Source organism: Acipenser ruthenus, chromosome 11 (assembly GCF_902713425.1).
Source record: "Acipenser ruthenus chromosome 11, fAciRut3.2 maternal haplotype, whole genome shotgun sequence".
NCBI classification, from domain to species: domain Eukaryota; kingdom Metazoa; phylum Chordata; class Actinopteri; order Acipenseriformes; family Acipenseridae; genus Acipenser; species Acipenser ruthenus.
Genome location: NC_081199.1, coordinates 44,121,133 through 44,142,127, shown reverse-complemented (window position 1 = coordinate 44,142,127; position 20,995 = coordinate 44,121,133). Strand labels below are relative to the sequence as shown.

General features: G+C 40.4%; 1 protein-coding gene across 2 annotated transcripts in view; it reads right to left on the bottom strand.

Annotated features, from left to right (window-relative positions):
- Positions 1-20,995, bottom strand: part of LOC117426101 (protein disulfide-isomerase A5-like) — a 60,968-nt gene that overhangs the window by 20,479 nt on the left and 19,494 nt on the right. For both annotated transcript variants that reach the window (XM_059034126.1, XM_059034125.1), the window contains exons 5-10: positions 20,142-20,187; positions 16,751-16,843; positions 14,488-14,548; positions 13,171-13,238; positions 9,853-9,944; positions 1,841-1,912 (exon numbers count right to left, since the gene is read on the bottom strand). In XM_059034126.1, coding sequence (XP_058890109.1) covers positions 1,841-1,912; positions 9,853-9,944; positions 13,171-13,238; positions 14,488-14,548; positions 16,751-16,843; positions 20,142-20,187 — 432 coding nt within the window. The remainder of the gene's footprint in view (positions 1-1,840; positions 1,913-9,852; positions 9,945-13,170; positions 13,239-14,487; positions 14,549-16,750; positions 16,844-20,141; positions 20,188-20,995) is intronic.

The following is a 20,995-nucleotide window of genomic DNA, read 5'->3' as shown; positions in this document are numbered from 1 at the left end:
CAGAACCGATCATCAGAATTAAAAAAACATCATGGACTGATCTTCAGAACCGATCATCAGAATTAAAAAAACATCATGGACTGATCTTCAGAACCGATCATCAAAATTAAAAAAAACATCATGGACTGATCTTCAGAACCGATCATCAGAATAAAAAACATCATGGACTGATCTTCAGAACCGATCATCAGAATTAAAAAAAAACATCATGGACTGATCTTCACAACCGATCATCAAAATTAAAAAAAAACATCATGGACTGATCTTCAGAACCGATCATCAGAATTAAAAAAAAACATCATGGACTGATCTTCAGAACCGATCATCAAAATTAAAAAAAAACATCATGGACTGATCTTCAGAACCGATCATCAGAATTAAAAAACAAACATCATGGACTGATCTTCAGAACCGATCATCAGAATTAAAAAAAACATCATGGACTGATCTTCAGAACCGATCATCAGAATTAAAAAAACATCATGGACTGAAATCATGGAGTAATCTTCAGAACTGATGATCAGAATTAAAAAAACATCATGGACTAATCTTCAGAACCGATCATCAGAATTAAAAAAACATCATGGACTGAAATCATGGACTGATCTTCACAACTTATGATCAGAATTAAAAAAACATCATGCACTGAAATCATGGACTGATCTTCAGAACCGATCATCAGAATTAAAAAAACATCATGCACTGAAATCATGGAGTAATCTTCAGAACTTATGATCAGAATTAAAAAAACATCATGCACTGAAATCATGGACTGATCTTCAGAACCGATCATCAGAATTAAAAAAACATCATGCACTGAAATCATGGAGTAATCTTCAGAACTTATGATCAGAATTAAAAAAACATCATGCACTGAAATCATGGACTGATCTTCAGAACCGATCATCAGAATTAAAAACCAGCAGCGGCAGCACGACATCACGGTTAGGAAACAGCTGCAGCAGCAACCTTCCAGAGAAGAACAGCAGCATCTGCACACTCCACCCTTATTGTGGCACATTTAAAAAGGAATCTACTGGAATAAACATGATTATATTCGGATAGCCTTGCCAGCTGAAAACCTTGAGCACAAGGCCCTGAAGCAGAGGTTACGTGTGTAAAATAAATGACATCAGAGTCAACTTGCAGGAAAGAACAGCAAAGTGTGTGTGTGAGTGAGTGAGTCAGTGTGTGAGAGTGTGTGTGTGTGTGCATGGGTGTGCGAGTGTGTGTCAGTGTGTGTCAGTGTGTGTGTCAGTGTGAGTGTGTCAGTGTGTTTTATTGTGGCACTACATTTCCAGGGATTTGTGGAAGTGCAAATAGGGACAACCTTCTCAATCCATCTCAGCCCAAGCAGTGCAGCTCTAGTGCTGGTTGCGTTAATAAAACTGTATTTTTTGACCCTGTGTTGTTTCAATAAGAAAGAGTACCATTGAAAGCTAACATATCGTTGGAATTGCAAGGGTAAGACATGATTTGTTTAGGTATTCATGCTGTGTGATTGCACAACAGTAATTGAATGAGAGTGGTACAACACATGCAGAGCTGGTTCTCAGCGTTTTGTTTATTTTCCAACACAATTATGATGACCCTATTCATTACATCAGTAACTCCAATATTAGTACCACCATGGGAACGCTGGCTGAAAATAAAACTGGATCATCTGAACAGTGTGCTGAGGCCTACAGTCAACAACACATAATAAACTTCACAGAAAGTCTGCTTGAACTGAAGCTCACACAAAGTTTGGATATGCCTTTCCTGGCAAGCTGTCAGAAGTTAACTTCTGCCGTACTAAATACTAATCCCAGGGAACCAGCTCGGCCTTCAAAAAACTTACTTTTTCATCCATTCCACTATGTCCTTTGCTGTTGCCCCATAGCTTTCGTAGTGGTGGAGAAACTTTCCTTTCCTTAAAAAAAATTAAAAAGGAACGTTAGGCTTCCTGTAATGATGGAAAGGGCCATTTTAAACAGCCAATGTTAATCATGTAATAAGGATCAGTGGTGTGGTCCTAAATCTGAAGGTACCGGAACGCCACTAAAATATACATTTTCTTCAGCAATTGTTCTACGAATTCACATTTTATTTGTATCCTGAACTCTAGTATCACGTATCACAGGCGATGCATTTCTCTCATTTCTACACAGAGTCATATTCGCTGCACTGCTATCGTCGAAGAAGTTCTTAATTTGCCCTGGAAAAGAGAGACTGCCAAATAAATAAATAAACAAACAACAATAATAATAATAATGCTTTTTTCATTGCATCAAGAGGACTAGTGGCTGAATCAAACAGTGCATGAGATGTGAGTCATGGGACTTAGCTTGCCTATTATGTTGAGTTCAACTGCACCACTGCTGCCTATAGAAAACAGTAGTGGAACTGTTCCAGATCTACACCACCGATCAGGATTATTTCAAGGTTTCTAAAGCTATCACTGAACTGTGTTCTAGATCTACACCACCGATCAGGATTATTTCAAGGTTTCTAAAGATATCACTGAACTGTGTTCCAGATCTACACCACCGATCAGGATTATTTCAAGGTTTCTAAAGCTATCACTGAACTGTGTTCCAGATCTACACCACCGATCAGGATTATTTCAAGGTTTCTAAAGCTATCTCTGAACTGTGTTCCAGATCTACACCACCGATCAGGATTATTTCAAGGTTTCTAAAGCTATCTCTGAACTGTGTTCCAGATCTACACCACCGATCAGGATTATTTCAAGGTTTCTAAAGCTATCTCTGAACTGTGTTCCAGATCTACACCACCGATCAGGATTATTTCAAGGTTTCTAAAGATATCACTGAACTGTGTTCCAGATCTACACCACCGATCAGGATTATTTCAAGGTTTCTAAAGCTATCTCTGAACTGTGTTCCAGATCTACACCACCGATCAGGATTATTTCAAGGTTTCTAAAGATATCACTGAACTGTGTTCCAGATCTACACCACCGATCAGGATTATTTCAAGGTTTCTAAAGCTATCTCTGAACTGTGTTCCAGATCTACACCACCGATCAGGATTATTTCAAGGTTTCTAAAGCTATCACTGAACTGTGTTCCAGATCTACACCACCGATCAGGATTATTTCAAGGTTTCTAAAGCTATCACTGAACTGTGTTCCAGATCTACACCACCGATCAGGATTATTTCAAGGTTTCTAAAGCTATCACTGAACTGTGTTCCAGATCTACACCACCGATCAGGATTATTTCAAGGTTTCTAAAGCTATCTCTGAACTGTGTTCCAGATCTACACCACCGATCAGGATTATTTCAAGGTTTCTAAAGCTATCACTGAACTGTGTTCCAGATCTACACCACCGATCAGGATTATTTCAAGGTTTCTAAAGCTATCACTGAACTGTGTTCCAGATCTACACCACCGATCAGGATTATTTCAAGGTTTCTAAAGCTATCACTGAACTGTGTTCCAGATCTACACCACCGATCAGGATTATTTCAAGGTTTCTAAAGCTATCACTGAACTGTGTTCCAGATCTACACCACCGATCAGGATTATTTCAAGGTTTCTAAAGCTATCTCTGAACTGTGTTCCAGATCTACACCACCGATCAGGATTATTTCAAGGTTTCTAAAGCTATCACTGAACTGTGTTCCAGATCTACACCACCGATCAGGATTATTTCAAGGTTTCTAAAGCTATCTCTGAACTGTGTTCCAGATCTACACCACCGATCAGGATTATTTCAAGGTTTCTAAAGCTATCACTGAACTGTGTTCCAGATCTACACCACCGATCAGGATTATTTCAAGGTTTCTAAAGATATCACTGAACTGTGTTCCAGATCTACACCACCGATCAGGATTATTTCAAGGTTTCTAAAGCTATCTCTGAACTGTGTTCCAGATCTACACCACCGATCAGGATTATTTCAAGGTTTCTAAAGCTATCACTGAACTGTGTTCCAGATCTACACCACCGATCAGGATTATTTCAAGGTTTCTAAAGATATCACTGAACTGTGTTCCAGATCTACACCACCGATCAGGATTATTTCAAGGTTTCTAAAGCCATCACTGAACTGTGTTCCAGATCTACACCACCGATCAGGATTATTTCAAGGTTTCTAAAGCTATCTCTGAACTGTGTTCCAGATCTACACCACCGATCAGGATTATTTCAAGGTTTCTAAAGCTATCTCTGAACTGTGTTCCAGATCTACACCACCGATCAGGATTATTTCAAGGTTTCTAAAGCTATCACTGAACTGTGTTCCAGATCTACACCACCGATCAGGATTATTTCAAGGTTTCTAAAGCTATCTCTGAACTGTGTTCCAGATCTACACCACCGATCAGGATTATTTCAAGGTTTCTAAAGCTATCTCTGAACTGTGTTCCAGATCTACACCACCGATCAGGATTATTTCAAGGTTTCTAAAGCTATCTCTGAACTGTGTTCCAGATCTACACCACCGATCAGGATTATTTCAAGGTTTCTAAAGCTATCTCTGAACTGTGTTCCAGATCTACACCACCGATCAGGATTATTTCAAGGTTTCTAAAGCTATCTCTGAACTGTGTTCCAGATCTACACCACCGATCAGGATTATTTCAAGGTTTCTAAAGCTATCTCTGAACTGTGTTCCAGATCTACACCACCGATCAGGATTATTTCAAGGTTTCTAAAGCTATCTCTGAACTGTGTTCCAGATCTACACCACCGATCAGGATTATTTCAAGGTTTCTAAAGCTATCACTGAACTGTGTTCCAGATCTACACCACCGATCAGGATTATTTCAAGGTTTCTAAAGCTATCACTGAACTGTGTTCCAGATCTACACCACCGATCAGGATTATTTCAAGGTTTCTAAAGCCATCACTGAACTGTGTTCCAGATCTACACCACCGATCAGGATTATTTCAAGGTTTCTAAAGCTATCTCTGAACTGTGTTCCAGATCTACACCACCGATCAGGATTATTTCAAGGTTTCTAAAGCCATCACTGAACTGTGTTCCAGATCTACACCACCGATCAGGATTATTTCAAGGTTTCTAAAGATATCTCTGAACTGTGTTCCAGATCTACACCACCGATCAGGATTATTTCAAGGTTTCTAAAGATATCTCTGAACTGTGTTCCAGATCTACACCACCGATCAGGATTATTTCAAGGTTTCTAAAGCTATCTCTGAACTGTGTTCCAGATCTACACCACCGATCAGGATTATTTCAAGGTTTCTAAAGCTATCTCTGAACTGTGTTCCAGATCTACACCACCGATCAGGATTATTTCAAGGTTTCTAAAGCTATCACTGAACTGTGTTCCAGATCTACACCACCGATCAGGATTATTTCAAGGTTTCTAAAGCTATCACTGAACTGTGTTCTAGATCTACACCACCGATCAGGATTATTTCAAGGTTTCTAAAGCTATCACTGAACTGTGTTCCAGATCTACACCACCGATCAGGATTATTTCAAGGTTTCTAAAGATATCACTGAACTGTGTTCCAGATCTACACCACCGATCAGGATTATTTCAAGGTTTCTAAAGCTATCACTGAACTGTGTTCCAGATCTACACCACCGATCAGGATTATTTCAAGGTTTCTAAAGCTATCTCTGAACTGTGTTCCAGATCTACACCACCGATCAGGATTATTTCAAGGTTTCTAAAGCTATCACTGAACTGTGTTCCAGATCTACACCACCGATCAGGATTATTTCAAGGTTTCTAAAGCTATCACTGAACTGTGTTCCAGATCTACACCACCGATCAGGATTATTTCAAGGTTTCTAAAGCTATCTCTGAACTGTGTTCCAGATCTACACCACCGATCAGGATTATTTCAAGGTTTCTAAAGCTATCTCTGAACTGTGTTCCAGATCTACACCACCGATCAGGATTATTTCAAGGTTTCTAAAGCTATCACTGAACTGTGTTCCAGATCTACACCACCGATCAGGATTATTTCAAGGTTTCTAAAGCTATCACTGAACTGTGTTCCAGATCTACACCACCGATCAGGATTATTTCAAGGTTTCTAAAGATATCTCTGAACTGTGTTCCAGATCTACACCACCGATCAGGATTATTTCAAGGTTTCTAAAGCTATCACTGAACTGTGTTCCAGATCTACACCACCAATCAGGATTATTTCAAGGTTTCTAAAGCTATCACTGAACTGTGTTCCAGATCTACACCACCGATCAGGATTATTTCAAGGTTTCTAAAGCTATCTCTGAACTGTGTTCCAGATCTACACCACCGATCAGGATTATTTCAAGGTTTCTAAAGCTATCACTGAACTGTGTTCCAGATCTACACCACCGATCAGGATTATTTCAAGGTTTCTAAAGCTATCACTGAACTGTGTTCCAGATCTACACCACCGATCAGGATTATTTCAAGGTTTCTAAAGCTATCACTGAACTGTGTTCCAGATCTACACCACCGATCAGGATTATTTCAAGGTTTCTAAAGCTATCTCTGAACTGTGTTCCAGATCTACACCACCGATCAGGATTATTTCAAGGTTTCTAAAGCTATCTCTGAACTGTGTTCCAGATCTACACCACCGATCAGGATTATTTCAAGGTTTCTAAAGCTATCACTGAACTGTGTTCCAGATCTACACCACCGATCAGGATTATTTCAAGGTTTCTAAAGCTATCACTGAACTGTGTTCCAGATCTACACCACCGATCAGGATTATTTCAAGGTTTCTAAAGCTATCACTGAACTGTGTTCCAGATCTACACCACCGATCAGGATTATTTCAAGGTTTCTAAAGATATCTCTGAACTGTGTTCCAGATCTACACCACCGATCAGGATTATTTCAAGGTTTCTAAAGCTATCACTGAACTGTGTTCTAGATCTACACCACCGATCAGGATTATTTCAAGGTTTCTAAAGCTATCACTGAACTGTGTTCCAGATCTACACCACCGATCAGGATTATTTCAAGGTTTCTAAAGCTATCTCTGAACTGTGTTCCAGATCTACACCACCGATCAGGATTATTTCAAGGTTTCTAAAGCTATCACTGAACTGTGTTCCAGATCTACACCACCGATCAGGATTATTTCAAGGTTTCTAAAGCTATCTCTGAACTGTGTTCCAGATCTACACCACCGATCAGGATTATTTCAAGGTTTCTAAAGCTATCACTGAACTGTGTTCCAGATCTACACCACCGATCAGGATTATTTCAAGGTTTCTAAAGCTATCACTGAACTGTGTTCCAGATCTACACCACCGATCAGGATTATTTCAAGGTTTCTAAAGCTATCTCTGAACTGTGTTCCAGATCTACACCACCGATCAGGATTATTTCAAGGTTTCTAAAGCTATCTCTGAACTGTGTTCCAGATCTACACCACCGATCAGGATTATTTCAAGGTTTCTAAAGCTATCACTGAACTGTGTTCCAGATCTACACCACCGATCAGGATTATTTCAAGGTTTCTAAAGCTATCACTGAACTGTGTTCCAGATCTACACCACCGATCAGGATTATTTCAAGGTTTCTAAAGCCATCACTGAACTGTGTTCCAGATCTACACCACCGATCAGGATTATTTCAAGGTTTCTAAAGCTATCTCTGAACTGTGTTCCAGATCTACACCACCGATCAGGATTATTTCAAGGTTTCTAAAGCTATCACTGAACTGTGTTCCAGATCTACACCACCGATCAGGATTATTTCAAGGTTTCTAAAGCTATCTCTGAACTGTGTTCCAGATCTACACCACCGATCAGGATTATTTCAAGGTTTCTAAAGCTATCACTGAACTGTGTTCCAGATCTACACCACCGATCAGGATTATTTCAAGGTTTCTAAAGATATCACTGAACTGTGTTCCAGATCTACACCACCGATCAGGATTATTTCAAGGTTTCTAAAGCTATCTCTGAACTGTGTTCTAGATCTACACCACCGATCAGGATTATTTCAAGGTTTCTAAAGCTATCACTGAACTGTGTTCTAGATCTACACCACCGATCAGGATTATTTCAAGGTTTCTAAAGCCATCACTGAACTGTGTTCCAGATCTACACCACCGATCAGGATTATTTCAAGGTTTCTAAAGCTATCACTGAACTGTGTTCCAGATCTACACCACCGATCAGGATTATTTCAAGGTTTCTAAAGCTATCACTGAACTGTGTTCCAGATCTACACCACCGATCAGGATTATTTCAAGGTTTCTAAAGCTATCACTGAACTGTGTTCCAGATCTACACCACCGATCAGGATTATTTCAAGGTTTCTAAAGCTATCACTGAACTGTGTTCCAGATCTACACCACCGATCAGGATTATTTCAAGGTTTCTAAAGATATCACTGAACTGTGTTCCAGATCTACACCACCGATCAGGATTATTTCAAGGTTTCTAAAGATATCACTGAACTGTGTTCCAGATCTACACCACCGATCAGGATTATTTCAAGGTTTCTAAAGCTATCTCTGAACTGTGTTCTAGATCTACACCACCGATCAGGATTATTTCAAGGTTTCTAAAGCTATCACTGTAAAGGAAGGTTTGTGCAATTGGTCAATGATAATTTATCTGAAAGGCATCCTGGCAATGCATTTCCATTAGAGACGTGTCACAGGTTGTGTTTGTTTACCATCACTGGGACTGACTGTAGAGACTGCAGGTTAATCTATACATAGTATTTAATAGAACATGTCCTTAGAATTGGGAGCTTTGCACAACAATCTTTATTTGTCAGTGTACTGAAGCATATTAAACAATTGACAACCATATCTCTAGAACACTTTAATTATACAAAAATTCTACTGAGCATTTTCAACATGTGCACATATTCAACAGCATCTCAATGTGTTCAGAGGCATCCAAACATATAGTTTATCATGGTTCTGTTATTCCAAAATTACTGAGCAGAAACCTTGGTTCCTTATCCAAGCAGATCTTTAATATGCCTTACTGACTAGAAAACATTCACATTGCAAAGAATGTGCAAAGTCTAAACCTGGAAGCTGGTGAGAGCGGCAATTTGTAACTGGCACTAATCAGTATGGATCTGTGAACATTGCTGTAATATTGTAAAGAAATGATCAAATAGTTTACGTTCTTACGAATCATTTCACATGCCTTTCAAGAAACTCCACTTTCTGTCAGAGATAAATTGCAGACTATCCCAGATTAAACATTTTCATTTTATTAAAACAATTCAAATCCAAAAGGGAATAACCGGATAATAAAAAAAGAAAACAAAGTGAGCCTCTGAGTGGGACTGTTTGCTTTTATTGTAGGTTTGTGTGTAAAGGCACGTCTCAGGAAGGCGCTTGCTGTGGAAGCTCTTTTTATGTTTTATACAGCTGCACTGACACTTTAGGATTCAAAATGCTGGTTAAAAAGCAGCAGCAGCTAGGGGCTCCTGAGTGGCGCATCCAGTAAAAGCACTTGCGTAGAGTGCAGGATGCGTTCTATAGTCTGGACGTCGCCGGTTTGAGTCCAGGCTATTCCACAGCCGACCGTGGACGGGAGCTCCCAGGGGGCGGCGCTCAATTGGCGGAGCGTCGCCCGGGGGGAGGGAGGGTTAGGTCGGCCAGGGTGTCCTCGGCTCACCGCGCACCTTCGCCCTCCCGAGTCAGCGCAGGGGTGGTAGCAGTGAGCTGAGCATAATAAAATAATTGGCCATTCCGAAATCGGGAGAAAATAATAAAAATAATTGGCAAACGACTAAACTTATATTAAAAAAAAAAAAACTCTGATCACATTCAGACGAAGCCCCCAGCTCTCCTGCAGTATGCTGAACACCACCTGAACCATTCTCTTAACCACTAACACAGCCCTGCTCCGTAACGCTTTTCACTATGTAGAGTGCAGAACCTTACTCAAAGTAACAGAAGGTGGGATATCCCTTGACATTGAACTCCTGCTTGATCCCATCAAACTCTGACGGGTGCACGTTCATTCCTGCAAGCACCTGGAAAAAAAACAGCAAGAAATGAACAGTGACAACATAGCTGAGGAGGCACAGGCTCGACCAAGCAGTAGTCAAGTAAGGGGCAAAATACACTGCTTCACTTGAATGGGTGAAGAGCCTATCATGCAAAACTGTGATTCTTGAAATGTACTTTTGTTTACGACTGTAAGTCGCCCTGGATAAGGGTGTCTGCTAAGAAATAAATAAATAAATAAATAAATAAATAATAATAATAATACTTTCACTTCCTATTGCATGTCTTTTAAACCGGGCTCAATAGCCCCAAACCGGCCTTTACTTTCTTTTTTTTTTTATTACCCAAACCCATGGCAATTAGCTATAAAAAACAATTAATAAATAGGAATTTCCAGTAACAAATTCGGAAAGGATCCCAACTCTCTTTCCAAAGCTTCTTTCAAGTTAATTGCTTAAATACTTTAAAATAGGTTTTCTGAAAAGCCTGGGCACAGATTCTACAAGACTGAAAGGTTTGTTTTTTTAGAGAGCTTTGTGGATCAAAGAGATTTACCCGAGGCCGACTCCAACAACTTCTTATGAAGGCAGCACCCAGACTGGGTCCTTGGATTACAAAACCAAAACCATCCTGAATGCTTTACAGCCTGGTCCTAATCAAAGGGAGCCTAATGTAATCCTCTAATCCTGCAGCGTGTGTCTATGATTCTCCCATGCCTAATGTAATCCTCTAATCCTGCAGCATGTGTCTATGATTCTCCCATGCCTAATGTAATCCTCTAATCCTGCAGCGTGTGTCTATGATTCTCCCATGCCTAATGTAATCCTCTAATCCTGCAGCGTGTGTCTATGATTCTCCCATGCCTAATGTAATCCTCTAATCCTGCAGCGTGTGTCTATGTTTCTCCCATGCCTAATGTAATCCTGTAATCCTGCAGCATGTGTCTATGTTTCTCCCATGCCTAATGTAATCCTGTAATCCTGCAGCATGTGTCTATGATTCTCCCATGCCTAATGTAATCCTCTAATCCTGCAGCATGTGTCTATGATTCTCCCATGGCTAATGTAATCCTGTAATCCTGCAGCGTGTGTCTATGATTCTCCCATGCCTAATGTAATCCTGTAATCCTGCAGCATGTGTCTATGATTCTCCCATGCCTAATGTAATCCTCTAATCCTGCAGCATGTGTCTATGATTCTCCCATGCCTAATGTAATCCCGTAATCCTGCAGCATGTGTCTATGATTCTCCCATGCCTAATGTAATCCCCTAATCCTGCAGCATGTGTCTATGATTCTCCCATGCCTAATGTAATCCTGCAGCATGTGTCTATGATTCTCCCATGCCTAATGTAATCCTGTAATCCTGCAGCATGTGATTCTCCCATGCCTAATGTAATCCTGTAATCCTGCAGCATGTGTATGATTCTCCCATGCCTAATGTAATCCTGTAATCCTGCAGCATGTGTCTATGATTCTCCCATGCCTAATGTAATCCTGTAATCCTGCAGCATGTGTCTATGATTCTCCCATGCCTAATGTAATCCTGCAGCATGTGTCTATGATTCTCCCATGGCTAATGTAATCCTCTAATCCTGCAGCATGTGTATGATTCTCCCATGCCTAATGTAATCCTGTAATCCTGCAGCATGTGTCTGTGATTCTCCCATGGCTAATGTAATCCTGTAATCCTGCAGCGTGTGTCTATGATTCTCCCATGCCTAATGTAATCCTGTAATCCTGCATCATGTGTCTATGATTCTCCCATGCCTAATGTAATCCTGTAATCCTGCAGCATGTGTCTATGATTCTCCCATGCCTAATGTAATCCTGTAATCCTGCAGCATGTGTCTATGTTTCTCCCATGCCTAATGTAATCCTCTAATCCTGCAGCGTGTGTCTATGATTCTCCCATGCCTAATGTAATCCTGTAATCCTGCAGCGTGTGTCTATGATTCTCCCATGCCTAATGTAATCCTGTAATCCTGCAGCGTGTGTCTATGATTCTCCCATGCCTAATGTAATCCTCTAATCCTGCAGCATGTGTCTATGATTCTCCCATGCCTAATGTAATCCTCTAATCCTGCAGCATGTGTCTATGATTCTCCCATGCCTAATGTAATCCTCTAATCCTGCAGCATGTGTCTATGATTCTCCCATGCCTAATGTAATCCTCTAATCCTGCAGCATGTGTCTATGATTCTCCCATGCCTAATGTAATCCTCTAATCCTGCAGCATGTGTCTATGATTCTCCCATGCCTAATGTAATCCTCTAATCCTGCAGCATGTGTCTATGATTCTCCCATGCCTAATGTAATCCTCAAATCCTGCAGCATGTGTCTATGATTCTCCCATGCCTAATGTAATCCTCTAATCCTGCAGCATGTGTCTATGATTCTCTCATGCAACAAGCTGCTGTTCTGAAGAAGCAAGCTACCCTGTCAAAATGTGCTCCATATCAGGGATCCAGTCAAGATCAGCATTCCCAGGAAAACCACAAAGCTCAGAGCTCTGCTCAAACTGGAACAGCCATTCACAGAGAGTGAGAAAACAATACAGCCAGCGCTTAAAGGGACCATGGAGGGAACCAGCAGGAGCAGCCTTGTTTCTAGATGTATTCTGTACTCTGTGCACTGCAACCTGACCTATACAGCAGGCTATACCTATACAAATGCATATTACATGCACAGTTACTGTTGTTGAAAACTAACGCCAGCTTCTGAAGGGCAGGTATGCAAACTGGAAAAGTAAGGGAACATGCTGTGACACTGAAGTGACCAACTTGTCCTGATCTTATATCACACACAAAAAAAAGCACCAATACTTCAAGCAAGGCTTCTGAACGCAGCTGTCAAAGCACAAGCATACACACGATGAACTGAACCCCACACTCCATGAAGGTTATTGTGAACTGAATTCCACACTCCATGAAGGTTATTGTGAACTGAACCCTCTTTATAACAGTCCTATCAGCAGGGGAAATAATTGGCAAACGACTAAATTTATATTATAAAAAAAAAAAAAAAAAAAAAAAAAAAGCAGCAGCACTGCAATGAAACATGTAGCTCTTGACATGCCCATTCATTAAAAGTGTTTTCATTCGACTTTATGAAGCAAAATATCCCATTACCTTGCAGTTTGAGCCTTTGCCAGGTTAAATGAGAGTTTCACTGACACACCACCGAGATTATTTCCTGTGCCACAATAAATAAAAAAGAAAGAACTTGTCATGGCCTTTAGACATGTCACTTACATACGACCCCCTGAGCTCCGAGGCTGCCTGCTGGAATGCAGGCATCATTCTCTTACACACGCCGCACCCTTCAAAAGAACAGACAAAGAGAGTTTAAACTGGACACGTTTCAGAACAAACAGTCACTTAGGAATATTATTCAATTAAACTTCACCTCATTGACAGCCAATTAAGAACAGTTTCTCTCTTGCTGAATGCACTGTGAGGTGGGTTAACCCTTTGCAGTCCATTTATTAATCGCGCGTCAGGCACGCCAGGTCTAATTAATTTTCACACGCGCAGTTAATTTTATACGCGCTGTTTAAAAGTATTTTTTTTCACAGTCAAACGGGTTTAAATGGCCCTGCATATCAACAAAGCACACACTAGGCATCTCCAGCCCCTCCCCAGCCTTTTGTTTGCTATAGCGTTCAGCTGTGTAAGAAATAAATAATAATAATAATAATAGTCGTACATACCGATCGATCATCTCCAGATCACTCGTTTTATCACCAAACTCCACAATAATGCAATCCAAGTCATTATTTTATTACTATAACATCTGAAAAAAGCTCTGCAAATGTCCATGATAGTCTCAGTGCGCTGACGCACTTAGCCAGCTTGTTTATTATGGACGCCCATTATCCGATACCTGATACCATGTATGACTATTCATGAAATACGCCTTTTTTTTTTTTTTTTTTTTTTTTTTCCCCGACTTGTCTCGGCTCCTGTCGCTACCACTCGGCAATTGAATGGTTTTCTCGGCTTTTTCCGGAGAAAAAACGACTAAACACCCGTTTATTGCGTTGCTATAATGATGTCGGACCCAGTCCGACAATGGACCGCAAAGGGTTAATAGTGTGCTGCTCTGGATAGCACAGTCCACACAGTTAATAGTGTGCTGCTCTGGGTGGCACAGTCCACACAGTTAATAGTGTGCTGCTCTGGACGGCACAGTCCACACAGTTAATAGTGTGCTGCTCTGGACAGCACAGTCCACACAGTTAATAGTGTGCTGCTCTGGACAGCACAGTCCACACAGTTAATAGTGTGCTGCTCTGGACAGCACAGTCCACACAGTTAATAGTGTGCTGCTCTGGACAGCACAGTCCACACAGTTAATAGTGTGCTGCTCTGGACAGCACAGTCCACACAGTTAATAGTGTGCTGCTCTGGATAGCACAGTCCACAGTTAATAGTGTGCTGCTCTGGGTGGCACAGTCCACACAGTTAATAGTGTGCTGCTCTGGATAGCACAGTCCACATAGTTGTTGTAATGTGAGGTTTTCATCGGCATTGCTAATATACACAGAAAACATTAAAAGCTGAACTTACATGGAGCGTAAAACATCATTAGAATTGGCCTTTCTTCCTTTTTCAGCAGCTTTCTGAATTCCTGAGGTCAAAAGACAAAACCAGAGTAAGTGTACACATCACCTTGCAGGACAAAACAGCACTTGTATTGCATTGCATGAGAAATACAAGGAATGAAAACCACATCTTTGAAAGCAATGCAAGAGACATTCTGTTTCTCAATACAGAAATGAATAACTGACTGTATGTGGCCTCTTTTTCTCAATACACATTATCTCAACATCCTTCCCTCATTCTGACCTAAAAGCAGAGAAAAATGCACGATACCAGCAAGTGCATATTCATGTTCACCAATTCTCACTATATATATATATATATACACTGTATATATAAATAGAGAGAGCGAGAGAGAGATTTATGAGTAAAAAGAGCTCGGACATCAACCCCTCAGTTAGCGAAGTACAAATATTTCAAATACTTTAGAAAGACCAACAGCCCAGTCAGAATAATTACAAATAGAAACTAAAGTGCAAGATGGCAGTGTGCAAAAAGTATTAAAGGGGAAGACAGAGCACGGTCCGTGTAACGCTTATCAGTTCAATTTTTACAATGTTTCCAGAAAATTAAAAAAATAAAATATGGTCTTGTGTTTTCATGTCCACAATTAGAAAATTGAAAAATTAGAATTTTGGTGAAAATTACCATAACTTCGTTTTTGGTTTCTAAAAAAAAAAAAGAAAGGAAAAAAAAAAATAACACTGTGGTTCGAAATTACGCCTCTTTCTTTTTTTCAACTCCAGCTACAAAAACTGAAAACGAAACAACGGTGTAACTTGAAAATACTTGCTATTTGTGTCATGAAAGGGTCATAGTCAGCCTGTACCATAACGGCAGGGGAGAACTGCAGACATGTGCCAAACAAAAAACAAATAAAATAAATGTACACAAAGTTTAATTTTTGTGTTCTATTATTTTAATTATAATAATTTTTGTTATTATTTTAATTATCGTTTATTATTTAAATATTTAAAAAGGTGCACATGTGCAAACACCTTACTGTACTATCAGTATTCATTTTCCAGACGCAGAACCCAGATTTACTTAAAGCACAACGATGCTGAAGCTGGCTTCTTATTCGCATACCGCAAATGTAACACAAACTGAATAAGTAACTGGGGTATTTCAGGGGTTAAATCACTTTGGACCACTTATTTCAAAGTTGAACCCCTCTACGACCCCTGTGTGTGTGTCCTGATTATGTCACCCATGGGTATTTATCCCGGCTCAAAACTGATTTTGATACAAAAACAGCGGGCAAACATGGCACAGATAGGAAGTTGGCCAATAACGCAAATTGAATAAGTGGCTTTGTCTAAGTATTTGTTTTTTGTCTGCCACATGTCTGCAGTTCTCCCCTGCCGTTATGGTACAGGCTGACTATAAGAACATAAGAAAGTTTACAAACGAGAGGAGGCCATTCGGACCATCTTGCTCGTTTAGTTCTTAGTAGCTTATTGATCCCAGAATCTCGTCAAGCAGCTTCTTGAAGGATCCCAGGATGTCAGCTTCAACAACATTACTGGGGAGTTGGTTCCAGACCCTCACAATTCTCTGTGTAAAAAAAGTGACTCCTATTTTCTGTTCTGAATGCCCCTTTATCAAATCTCCATTTGTTACCCCTGGTCCTTGTTTCTTTTTTCAGGTCGAAAAAGTCCCCTGGGTCGACATTGTCAATACCTTGAATACTGTGTAGTCTTCTTTGTTCAAGACTGAACGGATTAAATTCTTTGAGCCTGTCTGCATACGACATGCCTTTTAAACCCGGGATAATTCTGGTCGCACTTCTTTGCACTCTTTCTAGAGCAGCAATATCCTTTTTGTAACGAGGTGACCAGAACTGAACACAATATTCTAGACGAAGTCTTACTAATGCATTGTAAAGTTTTAACATTACTTCTCTTGGTTTAAATTCAACACTTCACAACATATCCGAGCATCTTGTTGGCCTTTTTTATAGCTTCCCCACATTGTCTAGACAGATGAAGACATTTCTGAGTCAACATAAACTCCTAGGTCTTATTCATAGATTCCTCTTCAATTTCAGTATCTCCCATATGACCCTTTCATGACACAAAGAGCAAGTATTTTCAAGTTACACCGTTGTTTCGTTTTCCATTTTTTTAACTGGAGTATAAACAGAGACATGGCAGACACATGTATAACATGAACATTTTAAACGCAAACATCATGGGTAACTGAATTTCAAGGGTATACTGTATCCAACCTTCTCATTTTCAACGTGAGCGATGTCTTTGGCTTCTGGATTCTCTTCCCACAGTGGAGACCCAGCTGGATCCTTTAGAAAAGCGACCATGGACTGCAGATACCAAGAAGAACAAACAAAAACACAAAACACAGCGTTTACTGAACAGCCGTTGTACTGGGCTTGTCCACTTCATTCCAATGCAGGGTCAGTTAATAAAATACATCAACTGGTTACATCCAGCAATACACTGGAAGAGCCAAGACTGGCTACGACCGTCCAAGCAGTTCAGATCTGTACAGCACCTGCAAACCTGCTTCCTCTTATTTATATAGCATTGGGAGGACTGGGATTAAGATCTTCCACAGTTCAGATCTATACAGCACCTGCAAACCTGCTTCCTCTTATTTATATAGCATTGGGAGGACTGGTATCAAGATCTTCCACAGTTCAGATCTGTACAGCACCTGCAAACCTGCTTCCTCTTATTTATATAGCATTGGGACGGCTGGTATTAAGATCTTCCACAGTTCAGATCTGTACAGCACCTGCAAACCTGCTTCCTCTTATTAATATAGTATTGGGAGGACTGGTATTAAGATCTTCCACAGTTCAGATCTGTACAGCACCTGCAAACCTGCTTCCTCTTATTTATATAGCATTGGGAGGACTGGTATTAAGATCTTCCACAGTTCAGATCTGTACAGCACTTATGAACCTGCTTCCTCTTATTTATATAGCATTGGGACGGCTGGTATTAAGATCTTCCACAGTTCAGATCTGTACAGCACCTGCAAACCTGCTTCCTCTTATTAATATAGCATTGGGAGGACTGGTATTAAGATCTTCCACAGTTCAGATCTGTACAGCACCTGCAAACCTGCTTCCTCTTATTTATATAGCATTGGGAGGACTGGTATTAAGATCTTCCACAGTTCAGATCTGTACAGCACCTGCAAACCTGCTTCCTCTTATTTATATAGCATTGGGACGGCTGGTATTAAGATCTTCCACAGTTCAGATCTGTACAGCACTTATGAACCTGCTTCCTCTTATTTATATAGCATTGGGACGGCTGGTATTAAGATCTTACACAGTTCAGATCTGTACAGCACCTGCAAACCTGCTTCCTCTTATTAATATAGCATTGGGAGGACTGGTATTAAGATCTTCCACAGTTCAGATCTGTACAGCACCTGCAAACCTGCTTCCTCTTATTAATATAGCATTGGGAGGACTGGTATTAAGATCTTCCACAGTTCAGATCTGTACAGCACCTGCAAACCTGCTTCCTCTTATTTATATAGCATTGGGAGGACTGGTATTAAGATCTTCCACAGTTCAGATCTGTACAGCACCTGCAAACCTGCTTCCTCTTATTAATATAGCATTGGGAGGACTGGTATTAAGATCTTCCACAGTTCAGATCTGTACAGCACCTGCAAACCTGCTTCCTCTTATTTATATAGCATTGGGACGGCTGGTATTAAGATCTTCCACAGTTCAGATCTGTACAGCACCTGCAAACCTGCTTCCTCTTATTTATATAGCGTTGGGATGGCTGGGATTAAGATCTTCCACAGTTCAGATCTGTACAGCACTTATGAACCTGCTTCCTCTTATTTATATAGCGTTGGGAGGGCTGGGATTAAGATCTTCCACAGTTCAGATCTGTACAGCACTTATGAACCTGCTTCCTCTTATTTATATAGCGTTGGGAGGACTGGTATTAAGATCTTCCACAGTTCAGATCTGTACAGCACTTATGAACCTGCTTCCTCTTATTAATATAGCGTTGGGAGGGCTGGTATTAAGATCTTCCACAGTTCAGATCTGTACAGCACTTATGAACCTGCTTCCTCTTATTTATATAGCGTTGGGAGGACTGGGATTAAGATCTTCCACAGTTCAGATCTGTACAGCACTTATGAACCTGCTTCCTCTTATTTATATAGCGTTGGGAGGGCTGGTATTAAGATCTTCCACAGTTCAGATCTGTACAGCACTTATGAACCTGCTTCCTCTTATTTATATAGCGTTGGGAGGGCTGGGATTAAGATCTTCCACAGTTCAGATCTGTACAGCACTTATGAACCTGCTTCCTCTTATTTATATAGCGTTGGGAGGGCTGGGATTAAGATCTTCCACAGTTCAGATCTGTACAGCACCTGCAAACCTGCTTCCTCTTATTTATATAGCGTTGGGAGGACTGGTATTAAGATCTTCCACAGTTCAGATCTGTACAGCACCTGCAAACCTGCTTCCTCTTATTTATATAGCGTTGGGATGGCTGGGATTAAGATCTTCCACAGTTCAGATCTGTACAGCACTTATGAACCTGCTTCCTCTTATTTATATAGCGTTGGGAGGGCTGGGATTAAGATCTTCCACAGTTCAGATCTGTACAGCACTTATGAACCTGCTTCCTCTTATTTATATAGCGTTGGGAGGACTGGTATTAAGATCTTCCACAGTTCAGATCTGTACAGCACTTATGAACCTGCTTCCTCTTATTAATATAGCGTTGGGAGGGCTGGTATTAAGATCTTCCACAGTTCAGATCTGTACAGCACTTATGAACCTGCTTCCTCTTATTTATATAGCGTTGGGAGGACTGGGATTAAGATCTTCCACAGTTCAGATCTGTACAGCACTTATGAACCTGCTTCCTCTTATTTATATAGCGTTGGGACGGCTGGTATTAAGATCTTCCACAGTTCAGATCTGTACAGCACTTATGAACCTGCTTCCTCTTATTTATATAGCGTTGGGACGGCTGGTATTAAGATCTTCCACAGTTCAGATCTGTACAGCACTTATGAACCTGCTTCCTCTTATTTATATAGCGTTGGGACGGCTGGTATTAAGATCTTACACAGTTCAGATCTGTACAGCACTTATGAACCTGCTTCCTCTTATTTATATAGCATTGGGACGGCTGGTATTAAGATCTTCCACAGTTCAGATCATTAAGATAGAGCTTTATTAACCACTTTGTGCACACCAAGGACCTCAGTCCCACAAACCCATGCTGTTCACAGGTGTGGATCTTCAAAAGCCCAACCAGAATACAACTGCACTGAAATCCATGACTGGTTCCACTGCTAAGATCCCAAAATGATTTGTTTTGATCGTTTCTGAGATCCTGATTATCCTTCCATGCAGGTCGAAGCTTTGTCTGCTTCAATTAGATGCTGCATTTTATTATTATTTATTTCTTAGCAGACACTCTTATCTCTTACTTGCTCAAGGGTACAGCAGCAGTGTCCCCCACCGAGGATTGAACCCACGACCCTCCGGTCAGTCCAGAACCCTAACCACTACTCCACACTGCTGCTCCTTTAAAAGTTAATGCTTATTCTGTGCCATTCACAGTTTCATTAACTAAAATCTTACTTGTTTTTTAGTTTACCTTGTATGTTTCAGGTCTGTTATATTCTGTATGAAAGGTTCCATCCCTTTACAGAAAAAATAAAACAGATTAATGATTGTGTTAGTCATGTCAAATACAAAATTGTTGCTGTTTATATATATATATATATATATATATATATATATATATATATAGTGCCTTGCAAAAGTATTCAGACCCCTGACCAATTCTCTCATATTACTGAATTACAATTGGTACATTGAAATTTTGTTCTGTTTGATATTTTATTTTAAAACACTGAAACTCAAAATCAATTATTGTAAGGTGACATTGGTTTAATGTTGGGAAATATTTTTAAGAAAAATAAAAAACTGAAATATCTTGCTTGCATAAGTATTCAACCCCCACACATTAATATTTGGTAGAGCCACCTTTTGCTGCAATAACAGCTTTAAGTCTTTTGGGGTAAGTATGTACCAGCTTTGCACACAGTGTCGGAGTGATTTTGGCCCATTCTTCTTGGCAGATTTGCTCCAGGTTGTTCAGGTTGGTTGGACGACGCTTGTGGACCGCAATTTTCAAATAGTGCCACAGATTCTCAATGGGATTGAGGTCAGGACTTTGACTGGGCCACTGTAGGACATTCACCTTTTTGTTCTTGAGCCACTCCAATGTTGCTTTGGCCTTGTGCTTGGGATCATTGTCCTGCTGAAAGGTGAATTTCCTCCCAAGCTTCAGTTTTTTAGCGGACTGAAGCAGGTTCTCTTGCAGTAGTTCCCTGTATTTTGCTCCATTCATTCTTCCTTCAATTTTAACAAGATGCCCAGTCCCTGCTGATGAGAAGCATCCCCACAGCATGATGCTGCCACCACCATACTTCACTGTAGGGATGG